General features: G+C 44.7%; 1 protein-coding gene across 1 annotated transcript in view; it reads left to right on the top strand.

Annotated features, from left to right (window-relative positions):
• LOC141342441 (intermembrane lipid transfer protein VPS13B) overlaps positions 1 to 19,304 on the top strand; it is a 68,811-nt gene that overhangs the window by 27,178 nt on the left and 22,329 nt on the right. The window contains exons 22-30 of the mRNA XM_073846889.1: positions 6,058 to 6,709; positions 10,881 to 11,018; positions 12,132 to 12,473; positions 16,237 to 16,442; positions 17,199 to 17,403; positions 17,520 to 17,704; positions 18,267 to 18,460; positions 18,573 to 18,754; positions 19,029 to 19,304. The exon at positions 19,029 to 19,304 is cut by the window's right edge and continues 77 nt beyond it. Coding sequence (XP_073702990.1) covers positions 6,058 to 6,709; positions 10,881 to 11,018; positions 12,132 to 12,473; positions 16,237 to 16,442; positions 17,199 to 17,403; positions 17,520 to 17,704; positions 18,267 to 18,460; positions 18,573 to 18,754; positions 19,029 to 19,304 — 2,380 coding nt within the window. The remainder of the gene's footprint in view (positions 1 to 6,057; positions 6,710 to 10,880; positions 11,019 to 12,131; positions 12,474 to 16,236; positions 16,443 to 17,198; positions 17,404 to 17,519; positions 17,705 to 18,266; positions 18,461 to 18,572; positions 18,755 to 19,028) is intronic.

Below are 19,304 nucleotides of genomic sequence, written 5' to 3'. Positions count from 1 at the left end.
TAGATCGGAATGGGTTTGTGAGTCATTTTGCAAATTGAATTATTCAAATCAAATATTTTGCAATTTTAAGTCCCATTCTAAGTCAAATGATCCGTGAACCGTGCTCTGAGTCCTGATCTGAAATGATGGTTTGCTTCAGATAATACTTCTATTTTCTAGTTTCTTTTTTTAGAATTTGGAATAGAAGTCATTGTTTGATAAGTGAGATTTCTAACTGAAGTCCTTGAAATTCAAAAAAGTAGTGCTTGAAAAGTCCTTGAAAGTCCTGGAATTTAATTTGACAGTATCTGAACGAACCCAGCGTTTGTCTGTCATCTACTAAAGAAAAATATCACTCTCATGTCGTCTGACAGCCTTTACTGTACTCTGGAAACTGGAGCTGTTCTGGGGTGACTACAGTTTTCTTCATGTAGAGACGCATGGAATGTTCTTCACGTAAAAAAAACAACAAAATAATGATATAAGGAACAAAAAAACAACATGTTTGATGAGAGATCATTATAGGCCCTGATACATACAGTCTGTCAAGTGTGTGTCTGTCTATAGTCTGCCTATCTGTCTATCCATCTATTCATTTGTCTGTCTCTCTGTCCCTCTGTCTGTCTGTCTGTCTGTCTGTCTGTCTGTCTGTCTGTCTGTCTGTCTGTCTGTCCGTGTCAGTGGTGTGAGTGAATGTCTGTACGGTGCCAATGAGTGTTTGGTCTCTCCTCTTCCCATCATGCTCTAGTGTTTACAGAGGGGAGGGGCTCGGCGCCTCAATAAAAGCCTCTCGCACACACTCTAATGGAACGCCACGTAAAAATATTTACGGCAGCGGCCTGTGTGAGGATGGAGGAGAGCGCTGTCTCTCTCTCTGCGTGTCTGTCTCTCTGTCTGATGTGCAGCTAAGAGCGTCTGACGGCGGAGTGCCGTTGACATGCTAGCGCTCAGACGCACACGCGCACATCTGCTGAATAAACAACACAAGCTCGTCGCGTAAACACACGCGGAGCGCTGATAGAGACACACACACACACACACACACACACACACACACACACACACACACACACACACACACACACACCGGTGCTGCGCCGGTCACTGAGCGCCTGGGAAACACGCTGCGTCTCGTTTCTCGTGTCGTCTCGAGTGTGTCTCGGGGCGGCCGTGGGTTTGTGTGGAGGTGAGACACATCTGGATCTGATTGTGGGAGTGATGTTGGGCTGAATCATCTCTGCCTCCCCTGCAGACCCAGAGCGTCACTACCCAGAGTTCACCTGGGTTCAGGACATGAGATTCAACAGCCCAGTGTGTGAAGAGTGTAAGTCATGCCAGAGCGCCCTCCAGTGGACACACGCCGCAGAAACGCCCTTCCTCTGTCATGATAGTCTGTTGATGTGTTTGTAGGAGCTGCATGGACAATAACACAAGACACACCTGAGGAAGAGGAGGCAGTGAGGAAGAGTAGATGGAAATCCCCACTGCTGGAGTTCTGTGGAGCCGTGTAATGATGTGATGGCTTGTTTGGACTGAACATCTCTGGCCTGTGAGTTGTTTTGATTGCAGAGGCACAGAGATTCCTTTGGGGACGCCGCCGTTCTCCAGGGTTCAGATGTTTTGCGTCTCTGACCTGTGAAGGGGTCGTACCAGACCTCTCGCTCACGCACGCCGGGAAGGTCGCGCGTGTTTTCTTTCTCCCGCTCGCCGTTACGAACTAAATAAAGCGGCTCCTCCGACGCTGAGCATCTGCTAAGTAGGAGTTTCGCTGCGGCTAATCTCAAATATTTGTTCGCTCTCAGGGTTGGTGTTTTAGCCTTCCAGTCTGTGTTATGAAACCAAATCGTTCTTTTTTCTCTGGGTGCTCGCTGACCCCTCGTAGCAGAATCAACTGGAATCATTGACAGCCAGTCAAAACAGTTCACCTTTCTGAGTTCAGCGCTGTGCCTGAGACCGTTCCCCAATTCACCTCCGAAACCTGATCTATTTGAGATCAGTAGCAGCTGAGGCCTTCGCTCATAACGCTTTGTCAGAATTGGCGTGAAACCCCAGATAAAATCATCGGGCGCAGAATTACGTTCGAGAGAAACAAATACGGGCCGCGAGGCGGGCGTCTGACCCGCGGCTCTGGTTTCGGCTCGGGTGCCCGAGGGCACGGCGGGTCACGGTTAAAGAAGGGTAACGCGTGTTAACTCGAGCCCGGCCCGACCGCTGTTTGGTTAGACTGGGCTGAGGAGAGAAAACATGTCTTCCACCTGTATAAGCAAGATCACATGTTTAGAATAACAGGTGAGGGGCTGCTTACGGACGCTCTCCTCCTGATCCACAGCGGCGGATTCTAGTTTCATGTTCTCTGCTTCCTGTCTTGTTTGTTTATTTCATATTTTGGCACTTTCTGGCTCATGTAACATGCATCATTTAGATTAAAAAATATATATTATTTAGATTTGTGTTTTTTTTATTTTCTTACCATTTCTAAAGCGGAGTGTGACACTAGTTTAGACAACATCAACATCTGTTCTCAGAGAATGCATGAACTGGTGAATCTGTACCGTAGGAAAAAAAACTGCTGCCAAATGCATAAATGTGAATCTAATGTTATTTTTTTCTTCTTTCTTGTTTTCATTATCATTCACTCTATCATAGCTTTAGATTTTCCAGTGTTTTCTAGTTTGAGTTTATTTGGGTTCTATTGGAGTGTTTTAGGGCTGCCAAGCTTCAACCTAACTGCCATCATTTAAAATTGTGTAACGTTTTGGAGTCCTGAACATTTATTTTAATTTATTTTCAGTTCTGTCATGTTAGGTTTTATTTTTATTTCAGCAACGGACAGTGTTTACTTCACCGTGTTTACATCCACTAAATTCCCCGAAAAGCAGCTCTGAATGTGCTCAGAAAGGCCGGACGATCTGTGTCATTGTTCTGGCGGCCGCCGGTGCTGATGGGAATGTGTTTCTACAGTAACGCGGTGTTTTGTTCCGTCTGGTGTTTTTGCTGAAGTCACATTTCGAGCGAGCCGCAGCTCTGACGGAGATGAAATGAAACTGTTCGGTCCGTGCGTCCGGTCGGTCTCGCTGTAAACATCGCGGCTGCCAGCGGCTTTATGCTTCGACGGGCGGCGACTCACTCGAGCGTCCGCCTGCGGTTTCCTCATCGCCCCCCAGAGTTTGTGAGCGCTGCGGTCTCAGAGAACCACCTGGGCCCCGTCTCTCTGCCTTCGCCTCTCGCTCACCCCGGGGTTCCTGGCGTTGCTGTTTCTCATTGCCGTAACCAAAGCAAAGCGTCGCTGGGGTTAAAGAGCGACTTCATGACCTAATGTTTGAAGTTTAGCTCGCTGAGGGACGCTGCGTTCTGAAGTCACATCGCTGTTTGGAGAAAGTGACCACGGCATTGAGCCGGATCTCACCGTAGAGTTTAACTTCCTGCAGCGGTGATGGTGATCATGGCCTCATGCTCCAGGTGTCCTCATAAACATGAACATGTCTGTTCTGTTTTCATCCTCTTACAGGAGTAAATAAATCATTTACACTCCGTTTGACTGACTGTCTTCTGTGGAACACGAAAGCAGATGTTCAGCAGAATGTTCACGCTGCTCTTTTTCCTACAGGGAAATCGACACACTGTCTACACTGTATAACTCTAATCCATATGCGCTATGTTCTAAGGGTGTACTCACACTAGGCGGTTTGAACCATGCCCGAGTGCGTTTGACCACCAAAGTGCGGTTCGTTTGACTAGTGTCAATGACCGGTGAGGATGAACTGCCTTTAACTGAAAATTGATTATTTACAATAATGCGTTACTTACACACTATTGTGCTGTTTAAATACTGTGCAGTTGCTTTGACACAATCTGTATTGTTAAAAGCGCTATATAAATAAAGGTGACTTGACTTGACTAGTGTGAGTGCTCCAAACCGTGCCCGGGCGAGGCTCGTTTAGCCGTCCCTGGTCCGCTTGGAAGAGGTGTGCCAGAGCACGGTTCAGTTGGACTCCGGCGCGGTTCGCATGCAGTGTGAGCGCTAACCGTGCTGGAGCACGGAACAGGACACGTGACGTCGCGTTTTTGCGAGGTAATCAACGTTTTTATAGTCCGTAATCAAAGCTGCAAAGTCTTTGCTGCACTTCAGCTGGTACCTTGCAAATCTCCTCATACGAGCAGCACGATTGCACGACAATTTTCGTGCCACAAAGGCGACAGACCTGTTTAACAATAGGCTGTGGACCACCACGGAACAAACGACTCAAAATTACTATCCACAAAGTAAAAACAGCGATGGACTAAATTGCGTTCAGCGAGAGCGCCGCTCTTCCCGTTTATCCTGAAACCGTCGCACCATAATGACGTAAGCGTGCTCCGGCACGAATGCTGAAACCCTATGTCAGTGCAGGCCAGAGGGGGAGTGGGGAGGGGGGACAATTGTACTAGGGCCCGGTTCATGGCAACCGTGTCTTGTGTGAGTACACCCTGAGTCTTATAAAGTCGTTTGATGTTTTACGTGAAAAATGCACCCGAATTCAATCCAAAGTCATGCAGCTCTTAAATGTCAACATATCAGTGATACTAGATGTGTTCCCATCAAAACTAAGTGAAGATCATCTTCTGTGAAAATATTTTGTAAATTTTCAACCGTGAATATATAAAAACAAAATTTTTTAGTAATATCCATTGCTAAGAACTTCATTTGGACAACTTTAAAGGTGATTTTCTCAATATTTAGATTTTTTGGCACCCTCAGATTCCAGATTTTCCAATAGTTGTATCTTGGCCAAATATCGTCCTATCCTAACAAACCATACATCAATGGAAAGCTTATTTATTCAAATTTCCGATGATTTATAAATCTCAATAATAAAAAAATGTACCCTTATGACTGGTTTTTGCACGTTAATCGGATTTGTTTTGTCAGTAGCTGAAAGTGTGAGTAACTATCACCTTTATATAGCGCTTTATACAATACAGATCGTGTCCAAACAGCTTCACAGTGACAAACCTAAAAATGACTGAATCAATGGTAACTCGATGTTTCAGTTATCACAGACTCGTGTAAAGCAGCTCTAAAAGACAGTAGTGTCATTATCAAGTCCGTTCAGTGTTGGTTCAGTGCAGATAGGGCTCACCGTCTCTGACCTACTGCTGACCCCACAGGTCACCGTCTGACCCCTGACCCCTGGAGCGCTGTACACCCTCTGTTCTCACTCTTGTTTTTTGGCATCGTGTTACATTCCAGGGTGAATGCAGTGCAGCTCATTGAACATGAACGCTGGGTAAATGATGTTGGATTCCCCGTGTTTTTGCCAGCAGAACCGGCAACAGTGACTCATCGGCCTCGCTGCGGGTCTCGCAGATCTGCGTGTCTGTTTGTTGAATCTGCACGGCGGAACCGAGCCGGGGGGAGAGTAATCGTTTTTCTTCATTTTCTCCCGTGTTTGTAAAGGAACGTTGGAGCTGGTGAGATGGAAGCGTCCCCGGTGTCCACCGGCTCCCGCAGTGCGTGTTACGCGGGAGAATTAACCCACTGAGACGCGTCCCTGTCTAACGTCACCGCGGAGGCTCGTAACGCTTCGGGTCGCGACTCGCTCGTGTCTTTGTTGTGGTTGAGCTGCAGAACAGTCCTCGTGAGTTTGGGGTCTCTGGGCTTTGATGCGCAGGCGGCCGTCACGTCTCTGAGCGAATGCGACTTCACAGGAAGAGGAACGGGGCCGCGCCGCTTTATGGCGCTCACTTTAAGCGCTTTTGTTTTCTTCAAAGGGAGTCTGAGATTTGAGGAGAACATTCTCTGGCGCTGAGCTCTGAGCACATGAGGTTTCTCATGAGATGGAACAGAACGCCAGTGCAGCTTCTGAACTGGATCTGACCCTCCTTCAGCCGTGTAGCATGTAGTGTGTCAGTGTTTGTGTGTGTGTGTGTGTGTGTGTGTGAGAGAGAGTGATGCCCGTCTCATTGACATGCCATACCATCCAGTGAAGCCCCGCCTCTTTAGCCCCGCCCACTGCAGTTCCTCAGATGTTCTGAGCTTGTTAATTGTTGGTGTCTGAATATGATTGTCTGTGAGATCATCTGTGTGTGTGTGTTCAGGTGTGTGGTCATCAGCTGCAGTCGGCCGCGGCGTCGGGTTCGGTGGAGAGTTTGTGCGGCAGCAGCGCCCCCTGCGGGCAGGACAGCGGGTTCGGCAGTGACAGCGCCCGTCTGCGGATCGTTCAGATCGAGCGTCAGAGTGGCACGGGTCAGCACCGTCTCGCCCGGCCGTCGCAGCAGCCCACCATCACCAAGAACCTCAGCTTCATCCCCTTCGACGTGTTCCTCACAGCCGGCCGCATCTCTCTCATGACGTACGCGACCGCGCCCGCGGCCAAAACCCCCGCCGATGCCTCCCCGCGGCCCAGAAAGGGCTCGCTCGATGTTCCGGAGGACGAGGCGGTTCGTGGCGGGGGTCTGTCCTCGCTGACGGCCGACGATCTGCTCAACGCGAACGCCGCGGTCGGGTCGACGGGGATCCTGGAGGGCGTTTCGGCGCCGGGCCGCACGTCTGCGCGTCAGGCTCTGGGCGTGACGGTGGTGAGACAGCCGGGACGCAGAGGAGACAAAGACTGTGACCTGCAGCCGCTGCTGTTCCTGCAGGTGACGCAGCCGTCCATCTTGATCAACTGTCACCATCGCAAACAGAGGCTGGAGCTGTCGCTGTTCGACCTCATGCTGAAAGGAGTCGCAACCGACTACAAGAGTCTTGGTGAGTGATGCTTCGCACATGCGACAGACACAAATACAGAGACAGACACAGATACGGGCACAATTACAGACACAGATACGGACACAAATACAGACACACACACAGATACAGACACAGATACGGACACAAATACAGACACAGACACAAATACAGACAAAGATACGGACACAAATACAGACACAATTACAGACACAGATACAGATACGGACACAAATACAGACACAGACACAGATACAGACACAAATACAGACACAGATACAGACACAAATACAGACACAATTACAGACACAGACACAAATACAGATACAGACACAGATACGGACACAAATACAGATACAGACACACAGATACAGACACAAATACAGACACAGATACGGACACAAATACAGACACAGACACAGATACAGACACAAATACAGACACAGATACAGACACAAATACAGACACAGATACAGACACAATTACAGACACAGACACAGATACGGACACAAATACAGACACAGACACAGATACAGACACAAATACAGACACAGATACAGACACAAATACAGACACAATTACAGACACAGACACAAATACAGATACAGACACAGATACGGACACAAATACAGATACAGACACACAGATACAGACACAAATACAGACACAGATACGGACACAAATACAGACACAGACACAGATACAGACACAAATACAGACACAGATACAGACACAAATACAGACACAGATACAGACACAGACACAGATACAGACACAAATACAGACAGACACAGATACAGACACAAATACAGACACAGACACAGATACAGACACAAATACAGACACAGATACAGACACAAATACAGACACAGACACAGATACAGACACAAAATACAGACACAGATACAGACACAAATACAGACACAATTACAGACACAGACACAAATACAGACACAGACACAGATACGGACACAAATACAGATACAGACACACAGATACAGACACAAATACAGACACAGATACGGACACAAATACAGACACAATTACAGACACAGACACAGATACGGACACAAATACAGACACAATTACAGACACAGACACAGATACGGACACAAATACAGACACAGACACAGATACAGACACAAATACAGACACAATTACAGACACAGATACGGACACAAATACAGACACAATTACAGACACAGACACACAGATACAGACACAAATACAGACACAGATACGGACACAAATACAGACACAATTACAGACACAGACACAGATACGGACACAAATACAGACACAGACACAGATACAGACACAAATACAGACACAATTACAGACACAGACACAGATACGGACACAAATACAGACACAGACACAGACACAGATACGGACACAAATACAGACACAATTACAGACACAGACACAGACACAAATACAGACACAGATACGGACACAAATACAGACACAATTACAGACACAGACACAAATACAGACACAGATATGGACACAAATACAGACACAATTACAGACACAGACACAGATACGGACACAAATACAGACACAGACACAGATACAGACACAAATACAGACACAGACACAGATACAGACACAAATACAGACACAATTACAGACACAGACACAGATACAGACACAGATACGGACACAAATACAGACACAGACACAGATACAGACACAAATACAGACACAGATACGGACACAAATACAGACACAATTACAGACACAGACACAGATACAGACACAAATACAGACACAGACACAGATACAGACACAAATACAGACACAGATACGGACACAAATACAGACACAATTACAGACACAGATACGGACACAAATACAGACACAATTACAGACACAGACACAGATACGGACACAAATACAGACACAATTACAGACACAGACACAGATACGGACACAAATACAGACACAGACACAGATACGGACACAATTACAGACACAGACACAGATACGGACACAAATACAGACACAGACACAGATACGGACACAATTACAGACACAGATACGGACACAAATACAGACACAGACACAGATACGGACACAAATACAGACACAGACACAGATACGGACACAAATACAGACACAGACACAGATACGGACACAAATACAGACACAATTACAGACACAGACACAGATACGGACACAAATACAGACACAGATACGGACACAAATACAGACACAATTACAGACACAGATACGGACACAAATACAGACACAGATACGGACACAAATACAGACACAATTACAGACACAGATACGGACACAAATACAGACACAATTACAGACACAGACACAGATACGGACACAAATACAGACACAGACACAGATACGGACACAAATACAGACACAATTACAGACACAGACACAGATACGGACACAATTACAGACACAGACACAGATACGGACACAAATACAGACACAGACACAGATACGGACACAAATACAGACACAATTACAGACACAGACACAAATACAGACACAATTACAGACACAGACACAGATACGGACACAAATACAGACACAGACACAGATACGGACACAAATACAGACACAATTACAGACACAGATACGGACACAAATACAGACACAGATACGGACACAAATACAGACACAATTACAGACACAGACACAGATACGGACACAAATACAGACACAGACACAGATACGGACACAAATACAGACACAATTACAGACACAGACACAGATACGGACACAAATACAGACACAGACACAGATACGGACACAAATACAGACACAGATACGGACACAAATACAGACACAATTACAGACACAGATACGGACACAAATACAGACACAGATACAGATACGGACACAAATACAGACACAATTACAGACACAGATACGGACACAAATACAGACACAGATACGGACACAAATACAGACACAATTACAGACACAGATACGGACACAAATACAGACACAGATACAGATACGGACACAAATACAGACACAGACACAGATACGGACACAAATACAGACACAATTACAGACACAGACACAGATACGGACACAAATACAGACACAGACACAGATACGGACACAAATACAGACACAATTACAGACACAGACACAGATACGGACACAAATACAGACACAGACACAGATACGGACACAAATACAGACACAAATACAGACACAGACACAGATACGGACACAAATACAGACACAAATACAGACACAGACACAGATACGGACACAAATACAGACACAGACACAGATACGGACACAAATACAGACACAATTACAGACACAGACACAGATACGGACACAAATACAGACACAGACACAGATACGGACACAAATACAGACACAATTACAGACACAGACACAGATACGGACACAAATACAGACACAATTACAGACACAGACACAGATACGGACACAAATACAGACACAGATACGGACACAAATACAGACACAATTACAGACACAGATACGGACACAAATACAGACACAGATACAGATACGGACACAAATACAGACACAGACACAGATACGGACACAAATACAGACACAATTACAGACACAGACACAGATACGGACACAAATACAGACACAGACACAGATACGGACACAAATACAGACACAATTACAGACACAGACACAGATACGGACACAAATACAGACACAGACACAGATACGGACACAAATACAGACACAGACACAGATACGGACACAAATACAGACACAGACACAGATACGGACACAAATACAGACACAGACACAAATACAGACACAATTACAGACACAGACACAGATACGGACACAAATACAGACACAATTACAGACACAGATACGGACACAAATACAGACACAGACACAGATACGGACACAAATACAGACACAATTACAGACACAGATACGGACACAAATACAGACACAGACACAGATACGGACACAATTACAGACACAGACACAGACACAGATACGGACACAAATACAGACACAGACACAGATACGGACACAAATACAGACACAGACACAGATACGGACACAAATACAGACACAATTACAGACACAGACACAGATACGGACACAAATACAGACACAGACACAGATACGGACACAAATACAGACACAGATACAGATAGAGCATGACAACAACCTCTGTCTATCTCTCTCTCTCTCTCAGATGCAGGGAAGTCTCTCCCGGAGGCGTTAGACTACAGTGTGTTTTGGCTGCAGACGGTCGCAGGAGAGGCCGACAGTCGGACAGGTATTCCTCCTCCGCTGCTGTCTGTGGTCGTCAGAGACTTCCTCACTGGACCAGGTGAGTTCAGAGTTGAAAACAACTTTCACTGTATGAGACATAAGAGATATTTCTTAAAGTATCCTCTCTTATGTTCCACAGAAGTCAGTCAGTCGTGCGTTTGGGTAGTTAGTGTGTGTTCAACAGGTGGATCATTCTACAGAAATGTAAATTTTTGGTAAAAAATAATGAAAATGCAAGAAATAAAGAGATTGTGTTTTATTTATTTAATGTGACAGAAAAAAACACAGTAACACCAGTGACATACTGATCTTCACTGTTACCCAAAAGTAGGGTAACACCAGTGACAGTAACACCAGTCAGTTTTGATGAAAAATTCATTTTATGGTATACTCACTAAATGAAGTAGTTTCATCTATTTGTATTCTAGTTTTTTACAGTTCTCTAACAGTAAAGTAGGTCATACCAGTGACCTCAACTAAAGCTTCATATGAAATCATGAGATAAATGAGAACATTTCTGATAACTGAAAGTAGACAGCAGACCTATCATGGGCCTTTCTTCATAGATCTTCAGAAAATAGGAAGAAGGAAGTCATGTGATGTCATCAGTGTGGTTTTTATTTCAAAATAAAATATTTTTGTTAAACAGTAACACCAGTGACCCAACACCAGGTGACTACTCTCATTATATATTTTATAATATTTTTTTCAGCATTTAGTTTTTTTTTGCCATTTATATCATATGTTTGATGTTATGAATACATTATGTATTGTTTTTGACTTTTTTGTGTCCTCTGTTCATGGCTGTGGGGACGAGCGGTTTTGTGGTGCTTGGAATTCTATATATTTAATTAAAAAACAAATATTGCCACATTGATGGCTCAAGAAGGTGCAGTTGTTTAAATAACATATTGTTTCATTTTAAAATAAAAAAATTAACCCTAAGGTGTTTTTCAAGTGTAATATTTCTATAAAGGCTAGGGACAGAAAAATTACAATTTCATAGAATGACCCAGATAATTAACAGCAACAATTTGGAAACGTCGTATTTCTGAATGGCTGGCTTGAAAGAGAGAGGAAACTAGAGCTGTTACAAGTTCATGCAGGTGTGTGTGTGCCTTAACCTAATCACATCTCTCTCTCTCTCTCTCTCTCTCTCTCTCTGTGTCAGAGTTGAAGGTGGACATCAGTCGGCCGGTGAGAGTCAGTCCCACTCTGGCTAAAATTGAGCAGGCCAAGATCTTCTGGAAGAGACTCTTTCCTGAGATAGAGAGTGACCTGCAGCCCAGAACACCCGCAGGCTCCGCCCCCCGCTGCAGCGACGCCCCGCCCACAACTGAGCTGCTGCTGCGCTCTCTGCAGTGGCCCGTACCCTTCCACAAGATCTCGCTGCGCACGGTGCAGATGGTGGTCAGCGTGGAGATGGAGGCGCACGCGGCGCGGCCCAGTCTGACGCTGTCTGTGTCGGCCACGACGGGCGCGCTCACGCTGAAGAACGCCATTAGACCCGCAGGTTGGTTGCGTCTGTGCCGTGCGTTTCCTGCGCTCAGTGATTCATGTGCCGTGTGTGTGTTTCTCTTGATTGGGCCTTTAATCCAGCTCTGTTCCTCTTACCCACAATGCGCTGCAGCAGATAATCAGAGCGTTTGTTTTATTTACGTGGCCCGGAAATCCAGTTAATCTCTCTGAGCCTTTAACAGGGCCGAGAGCGAACGTCCGCAGCAGATCTGTGCAGGAAGTGGGTTCCCATCATGTGCGCTGGTGTGTGTCAGCACCTCCGTCCCGCAGGGCATCAGGAGACGCGGATCAGAGTTACAGACGCCTCTGATGTCCTGATTTAGGGCTGTGAGGAGCCTCTCCCATCATACACTGCTGGAAGTGCTTTCCAGGCCCATGTGAGGATGATGGTGCGGGGTCTGAAGATGACTTAAAATGATTTAAAAGAAGACAAAACAAGTGTTAAAATACTCCATGATGTTTATTTTTGTAACTCACCCCTCAACAGCTGTCTGATGTTTCTGAAGAGTCCAGTTACAAACGGTTCAGACTAGTTTTAGAAATTAGTCGTTCAATTTTTTCTTTAAAACTGGTCATAATTTTTACAAATCAGTTACATAAGACTGATTACAACAGCTAGTTGGTCAAACTTGTACTTAAGACACTGTCTTAACATAAAGGCTAAGTTTATGCAACTATCCCCAGGATTCTTACAAAGCCTCATTTAAAAAGTGATTTCTGGCAAAGTCATGGAAATGAATCAGTTCTGAAAATGCAGTGGGTATTTAAAAAAAAAAAAAAAAATATATATATATACATATATATACATATTACTGTAAAAATATTATAGGGTATGATGTGGCTAATGGCACCTTTCATATTATTTTCCTCTAAACCACTAGATGGCAGAAAAATCTACTTGATCTAATATTTGATCTTTTTAAAAATGTTGTACATTTAAGTAGCAGATGAGAGTCACTAGTCTTGAATATGTTTTGAGACAAAGGTCTTAATGATTTTTTTAATGGTTTGTTTAAGATAATTAAAGCAACAGTTTTTAAATAACGAAAGAAGATGTAATAGTATGGTATTTAACATGCCAGTAATAATGACAGTATATTTATAGAACAAAAAAAAACAAAAAATTATTTATCCAAATAAGCAGAATAAGATTTTTAAAGAGAATAAACGACTTGTATGATTTATTTTCACACAAAATCTGTTGCTCAAATGTATGTATTTTTCTGCAATCACACATTTTGGGCACAGTGAAAAGCATTTTTTTTTTTTTTTCATAGGGTGTGCCTTTAGCCCCGTTGTACCCTATATCAGTAGACATTTTGATCCATTTTTTTTTTACAAAGCTCCTGATCCATTAAATCAAGAAGGACTGTAAAAGCTGTGCAGATTCAGTGATGTTCACGGCTGTTAGATCACATGACCATCAGCGTGTGTTCCTCTGTCTCTCTGTGTGTGGTTCTCCAAGCGATGGGCCTCGTCTGAGCGAGCCAGAGCCGTTCTCTGTGCCCGTGAGCGCGGCCGCCCATCTGCTCAACAGATGCTGTCATAGAGCTTCTCCAGATAAAGTGATTGTTGAGAATTTTAATTAAAACCTCAACAATTTGCACTTGTTTACTGGATTGGACATAACTGCAGCATGAGACATGCGTCCGGCCGCGAGCCAGACGGACTCTCTCTGCGGCCCGCAGTTTGATGTGCCTTTATTAAACACAGTCCAAACGGAGTTTGGCCAAACGCTGGTAAACAGCAGACGAGGACGTGAGCGTTTGTGTTGGTGTGGAAATAACAGAGCGCTCTGACTGTTTTTGTGCAGAGATGACAGTGTGCGCCCTCTCTCTCTCTCTCTCTCTCTCTATCTCTCTCTCTCTCTCTCTCTCTCTCTCTCTCTCTCTGTCTCTCTCTCTCTGTCTCTCTCTCTCTCTCTGTCTCTCTCTCTCTGTCTCTCTCTCTCTCTCTCTCTGTCTCTCTCTCTCTCTCTGTCTCTCTCTCTCTCTCTCTCTCTCTCTCTCTCTCTCTCTCTCTCTCTCTCTCTGTCTCTCTGTCTCTCTCTCTGTCTCTCTCTCTCTCTCTCTCTCTTCTGTGAAAGTTTGCATGCTGAAGAAGTTGTTAATGCTACAGACTCTGTGTGGATGCTGCTTGTTGTTGCTCTTCTGGATGGAGAGGATCAGATGTATATCAAGTGAATGTGTGATGCAGAAATATATCAAGTTAGGTCACATTTATTTCTGTAGCGCTTTATACAATACAGACTGACTCAAAGCGGCTTCACAGGGAAATTACAAAATTACAGGAAAAACAAAAAACAATAGCTATATAACAAATTCAGTTTCAGCTGTGAAAAAGCTCTGATCAACTCAGTTTAGTGTTGATTCGGTTCTGTTCAATACCAGTGTCGATGTTGCAAAGTTATTGTTAGTGTCATGGGTTAGTTGGATGGGTTAATTTAATTTAATTTAATTTAATGAATCCGTCCTGCTCAGTTCAGATTTTATTCTCATCAGATAATAATACTGAATATTAATTGTCATTTAAAGGCCACAGTTTTACATCATAGTGTAATAGCCTGTATACTAGTCTTTATTCATTCTTATTCCATGGTCTGTCAGAATACTGGATTCTGATTGGCTGGCAGGTATGCAGTAAAACCATTTAATGCACAGGTAGTTCCAAGTCAGTTTAATTGCTTTAATTGATGCACACAGAGAGAGAGAGAGAGAGAGAGAGAGAGAGAGAATTTTTTTTTTTTTTTTTTAAATACACCTTTATTATAACAATTTCCTCTTAATTCACACAGTTATTCAATTACACTTCAAACAGATTTTTTTTTTTTTTCCTTTTTTTTTTTTACACATACATATTTAAAAGGTCAACACCATCTCATTGTTCTCACATAAATTACACAATACCTCATTAATACCCCAGATATCTGCAACCTTTGGTAAACCGAGAGAGAGAGTGCACACATACATAAACTTGTCAACGCTTCCCACAATTTTCTTTAATAAAATAGCCTAGATACTAGATCGCTACATTATATTGATCAAATAAATGTTTCTATTTTGTCTCTGTGTCTGATTTGAAGCGGCCTGAATGCAAGAGTTAATGAGCCGTAACTGACGAAAATAACAAAAAAAATTTTTTAACACTGTCAAATATTGCGCTGCAAAGAACAATACTAGTTTTAACTTGTTTATAACTTGGTAATTAATCATGGAATAAGTGGGATAATCAACGGCTTGTAGTGCATTAAAGGATTTTAAATCCACTTCATGTCAGGCGGTTCTATGCCTCCACGTTGTGCATTTAAAATCCCACGACACACCGTTGATTATCCCTTAATAGTGATAGCAAACCGATGCAGATCAGCAGGGTGTGATTTTGTGTGTGTGTGTGTGTGAGTCTCCTATGGGACTCACTGTAATGAAGGTCACACTGCTGCCAGACCAAAGCCACACGCTCCTAAATCTCTCCTGTCGTTCACTGAGCCGCAGATGAGCGTCAGAACCAGATGGAGACGTGTGTGTCCGTGGATGATCCGTCAGAGGAGGTGAATCTGAATCCTGTCCGTAACCCTGACACACGACAGCAGCTACAGACACGCGTGACCGACAGCGCAGCGCTGGACTCAATGACTGCAGAGTTGAAACACTCCCAGCAGTCGGTCCCTCGTGTGAACGAGACCCATCGCACACAACGGTCTGTTTGACAGTGAACACTGATGTATGTGGATGTGATTTCTGTCTGTTTTCTGTCTCTAGACGGTTTTAAGGAGGTGTGTCTGTCGGTTCAGTGCGAGGACGTGTTGGTGCGGACGGGTCTGAAGGACAGAAGTGCCGTGTTTGCGGGTCCGTTCTCCTGCAGTGCGGATCTGGAGGCTCATTGGTGCAGACACAGCGGAAGCTCCGCCCCCGACTCACCTGGACCGCCGAGAGTGTTGATTGACATGAAGGGAGGCCTGCTGCAGGTAAGATGTCAAACGCCGCTTCTGTTTCAGTCACTTAAACATCCCGTGTCTCTCCACACGCATGTGGTGCATGTGGTTTTCTGGCTGCGTGTGTGTCTCTCCACATGTGTGTCCTTATAACACTGGAATCATGCGCTCTGAGTGCGGCCGCTGAACACGCAGAAATCCCCTAATGTTCTTGTTCAATCTGTTAGTCAGAGACACACGGACTCATTCTGAGTCAGAGATTCCAGCTGATTCAGGCCAAACACACACACACACACACACGCGCACACACACACACACACACACACACACACACACACACACACACACACACACACACACACACACACACACACACACAGGGTGAGGGTGCTTCACAATGACAATAGCAGATAAACATTCATATATTCATAAATCATTCAGTTAGATGGACAGTAGAAATTTGTCCAAGACGTGTGATTGCAGTTGCATATCATAATGGTAGTGCAAACAATCAAATACAAGCAGAGAACACTTACATACAACATGAAATAAATGTGAGAAAACAAATGTGAAAAAAAAAAAAAAACATGAAATAAACAGGCAGATCACTGTGATTTGGAGCAGATCTGAGGTATGACTGTCTGACTGACTGAAGGTTTGTGTGTGTGTGTGTGTGTGTGTGTGTGTGTGTGTACGCATGTGTGTGTGTGTGTGTGTGTGTGTGTGTGTGTGTGTGTGTGTTTTCTGATGATCTGTTTGTGTGTCTGTCTGTTTTTATGTCTGTTGCAGGTGTTTTGGGGGCAGCAGCAGTTTAACTGTTTGTCTGAGATTCAAGAGCAGCTGCAGAACTACTGGAATCAGATCAGTGTAATGGAGGCGGAGTCTAATGAGAAGCCCCTCCCCTCTACACCGCCTCACACCCCTCGCCCCGCCCAATCAGAACACTCCTCTGATGACCTGCGCACTGGCCTCTTCCAGTACATACAGGACTCGGGTAACTCACACACACACACACACACACACACACACACACACACACACACACACACGTTACAGCTTCATATAGCAGTTATAGGAGGGTGTGATTATATCTGTGTGTCTGTCTGTCAGCGTGTCAGAAGCTGCCGTCGCCTCATGAGGTGGTGTTTTGGAGGGAGACGGATGATTCTCCGGGTGTGATGCTGTGGCGGTATCCCGAACCGCGCGTGATCACGTTCCTCAGGATCACACCTGTTCCCTTTAACACCACTGATGACCCGGACATCAGTACCGCTGACCTCGGGGACGTGCTGCAGGTGAGCGTGAGTGCTGCGGTGGTGCTCCTGGTGCCGACGGTTCGCATTGAGCTGATTGGAGCGTCACAGATGTGCACATGCGCACTACACCTGTGTCTGGAGTGATTGAATGTGGATTTGAGTTTCTCACATAAACAAAATAATTCATATTTAATTGTTTCAGCTTAGAACTTTTGTTTTCTTTTTATTGCAGCTTCAAAAAGCCTCCATTAATTGATTCTGTGATTTGATTGCAGCTGTTTTACAGGAAACACTCATAAAACAGTGACTGTTGCCGTGACGACACTGTGATCTGAATCACATAAACTGATTTTACTACAGACACAGACACACTGACTGACTTCTCTTCTTGTTTTTTATTCTGTAGTGCTGTGTCACACTGAAAGCGTCTCGGTTTGAGTTTTTGCTCAGTTTTATGGCGAGACGCACTGTATTTCTTGAGTTTTCTCATGTTCTCCTGCAGTCGCTTCATCCGTGTTTCATTCATCAGATCAGTCCTTTCATATCAGAAACTCTTTAAGATTGATCATTTCTGTCTGTCCGTCTGTCTTGGTGTCCGTAGGTGCCCTGCAGTCTGGAGTTCTGGGACGAACTGCAGCGGGCGTTTGTGCCATATAGAGAGTTCAGCCTATCAGAGAGCAGTGTGTGTGAGCTGACCCTGCCCACTCTGACCCCTGACACACACCAGACTGACCTGGTGACCTCTGACCTCTGGAGGGTGGTGCTCAACAGCACCAGTGACGGTGGAGACGAGAGGTGAGTGTGTTTTATATGTGTGTTTCTGATGTGTTTTAGAGGTGAGTGTTGTTGTGTTAACTGTGTGTGTGTGTGTGTGTGTGTGTGTGTGTGTGTGTGTGTGTGTGTGTAGCTCAGACAGTGAATCCGGTTCTCAGGTGCCCTGTGATCAGCTGGTGTGTCCCACCGCTCTGGCCGCATGTACGCGTGTGGACTCGTGTTTTGCGCCGTGGTTTGTGCCGTCAGTGGGCGTCTCCATACGACTGGCGTACCTGGAGTTGCACTTCTGTCACAACCTGGATCAGCTGGGCACAGGTGTGTGTGTTAAAATATTGTCATTATTTACTCAACTCCTCCTTTCAGGAAGTTTAGTGAAAGTCTTAAATAAAATTTTTAATAAATATGATTAAAATTAAACGCTTACCAAAAATGTATTAAATCATAAAAATGTAACATTGAAATGAAGAATAAAAAAAACAATCAAAATGTTTAAAATAAAGAAAAGTTTTATTCGTTTAGCGGCATGTGATGTGACCAATAACTGAGAACGTGGGAATGCATGTATTGTCTAATTCCGCTCTTTTCCCAGCACCGTGCCAGAAGCTCCGCCCCTTCCTACCGGACAGGAAGTCGCCCCAGGATCAGGAGTTTGCGGTGGTGTGCGTGCGTGAGCCGTGCGTGTTTGTGCGTCAGTGGAGTGACGTGATGCAGTGCTGTCGGGAGCTCAGCTTCTCGTCCGCTCTGAGCTGCCGTCTGCTGGAGTACCGCAACCTCACCTACCTGCCTATAGTGGAGCCCGTCAGCCTGCGGGGACACGCCACTCACACGCTCACACGCTCACGACACACGCTGCACTGCGACACCA

This window comes from Garra rufa, chromosome 9 (genome assembly GCF_049309525.1).
Source record: "Garra rufa chromosome 9, GarRuf1.0, whole genome shotgun sequence".
Lineage (NCBI taxonomy): Eukaryota > Metazoa > Chordata > Actinopteri > Cypriniformes > Cyprinidae > Garra > Garra rufa.
Note: the sequence above shows the minus strand (reverse complement) of the source record. Positions and strands in the feature narration are given on the sequence as shown.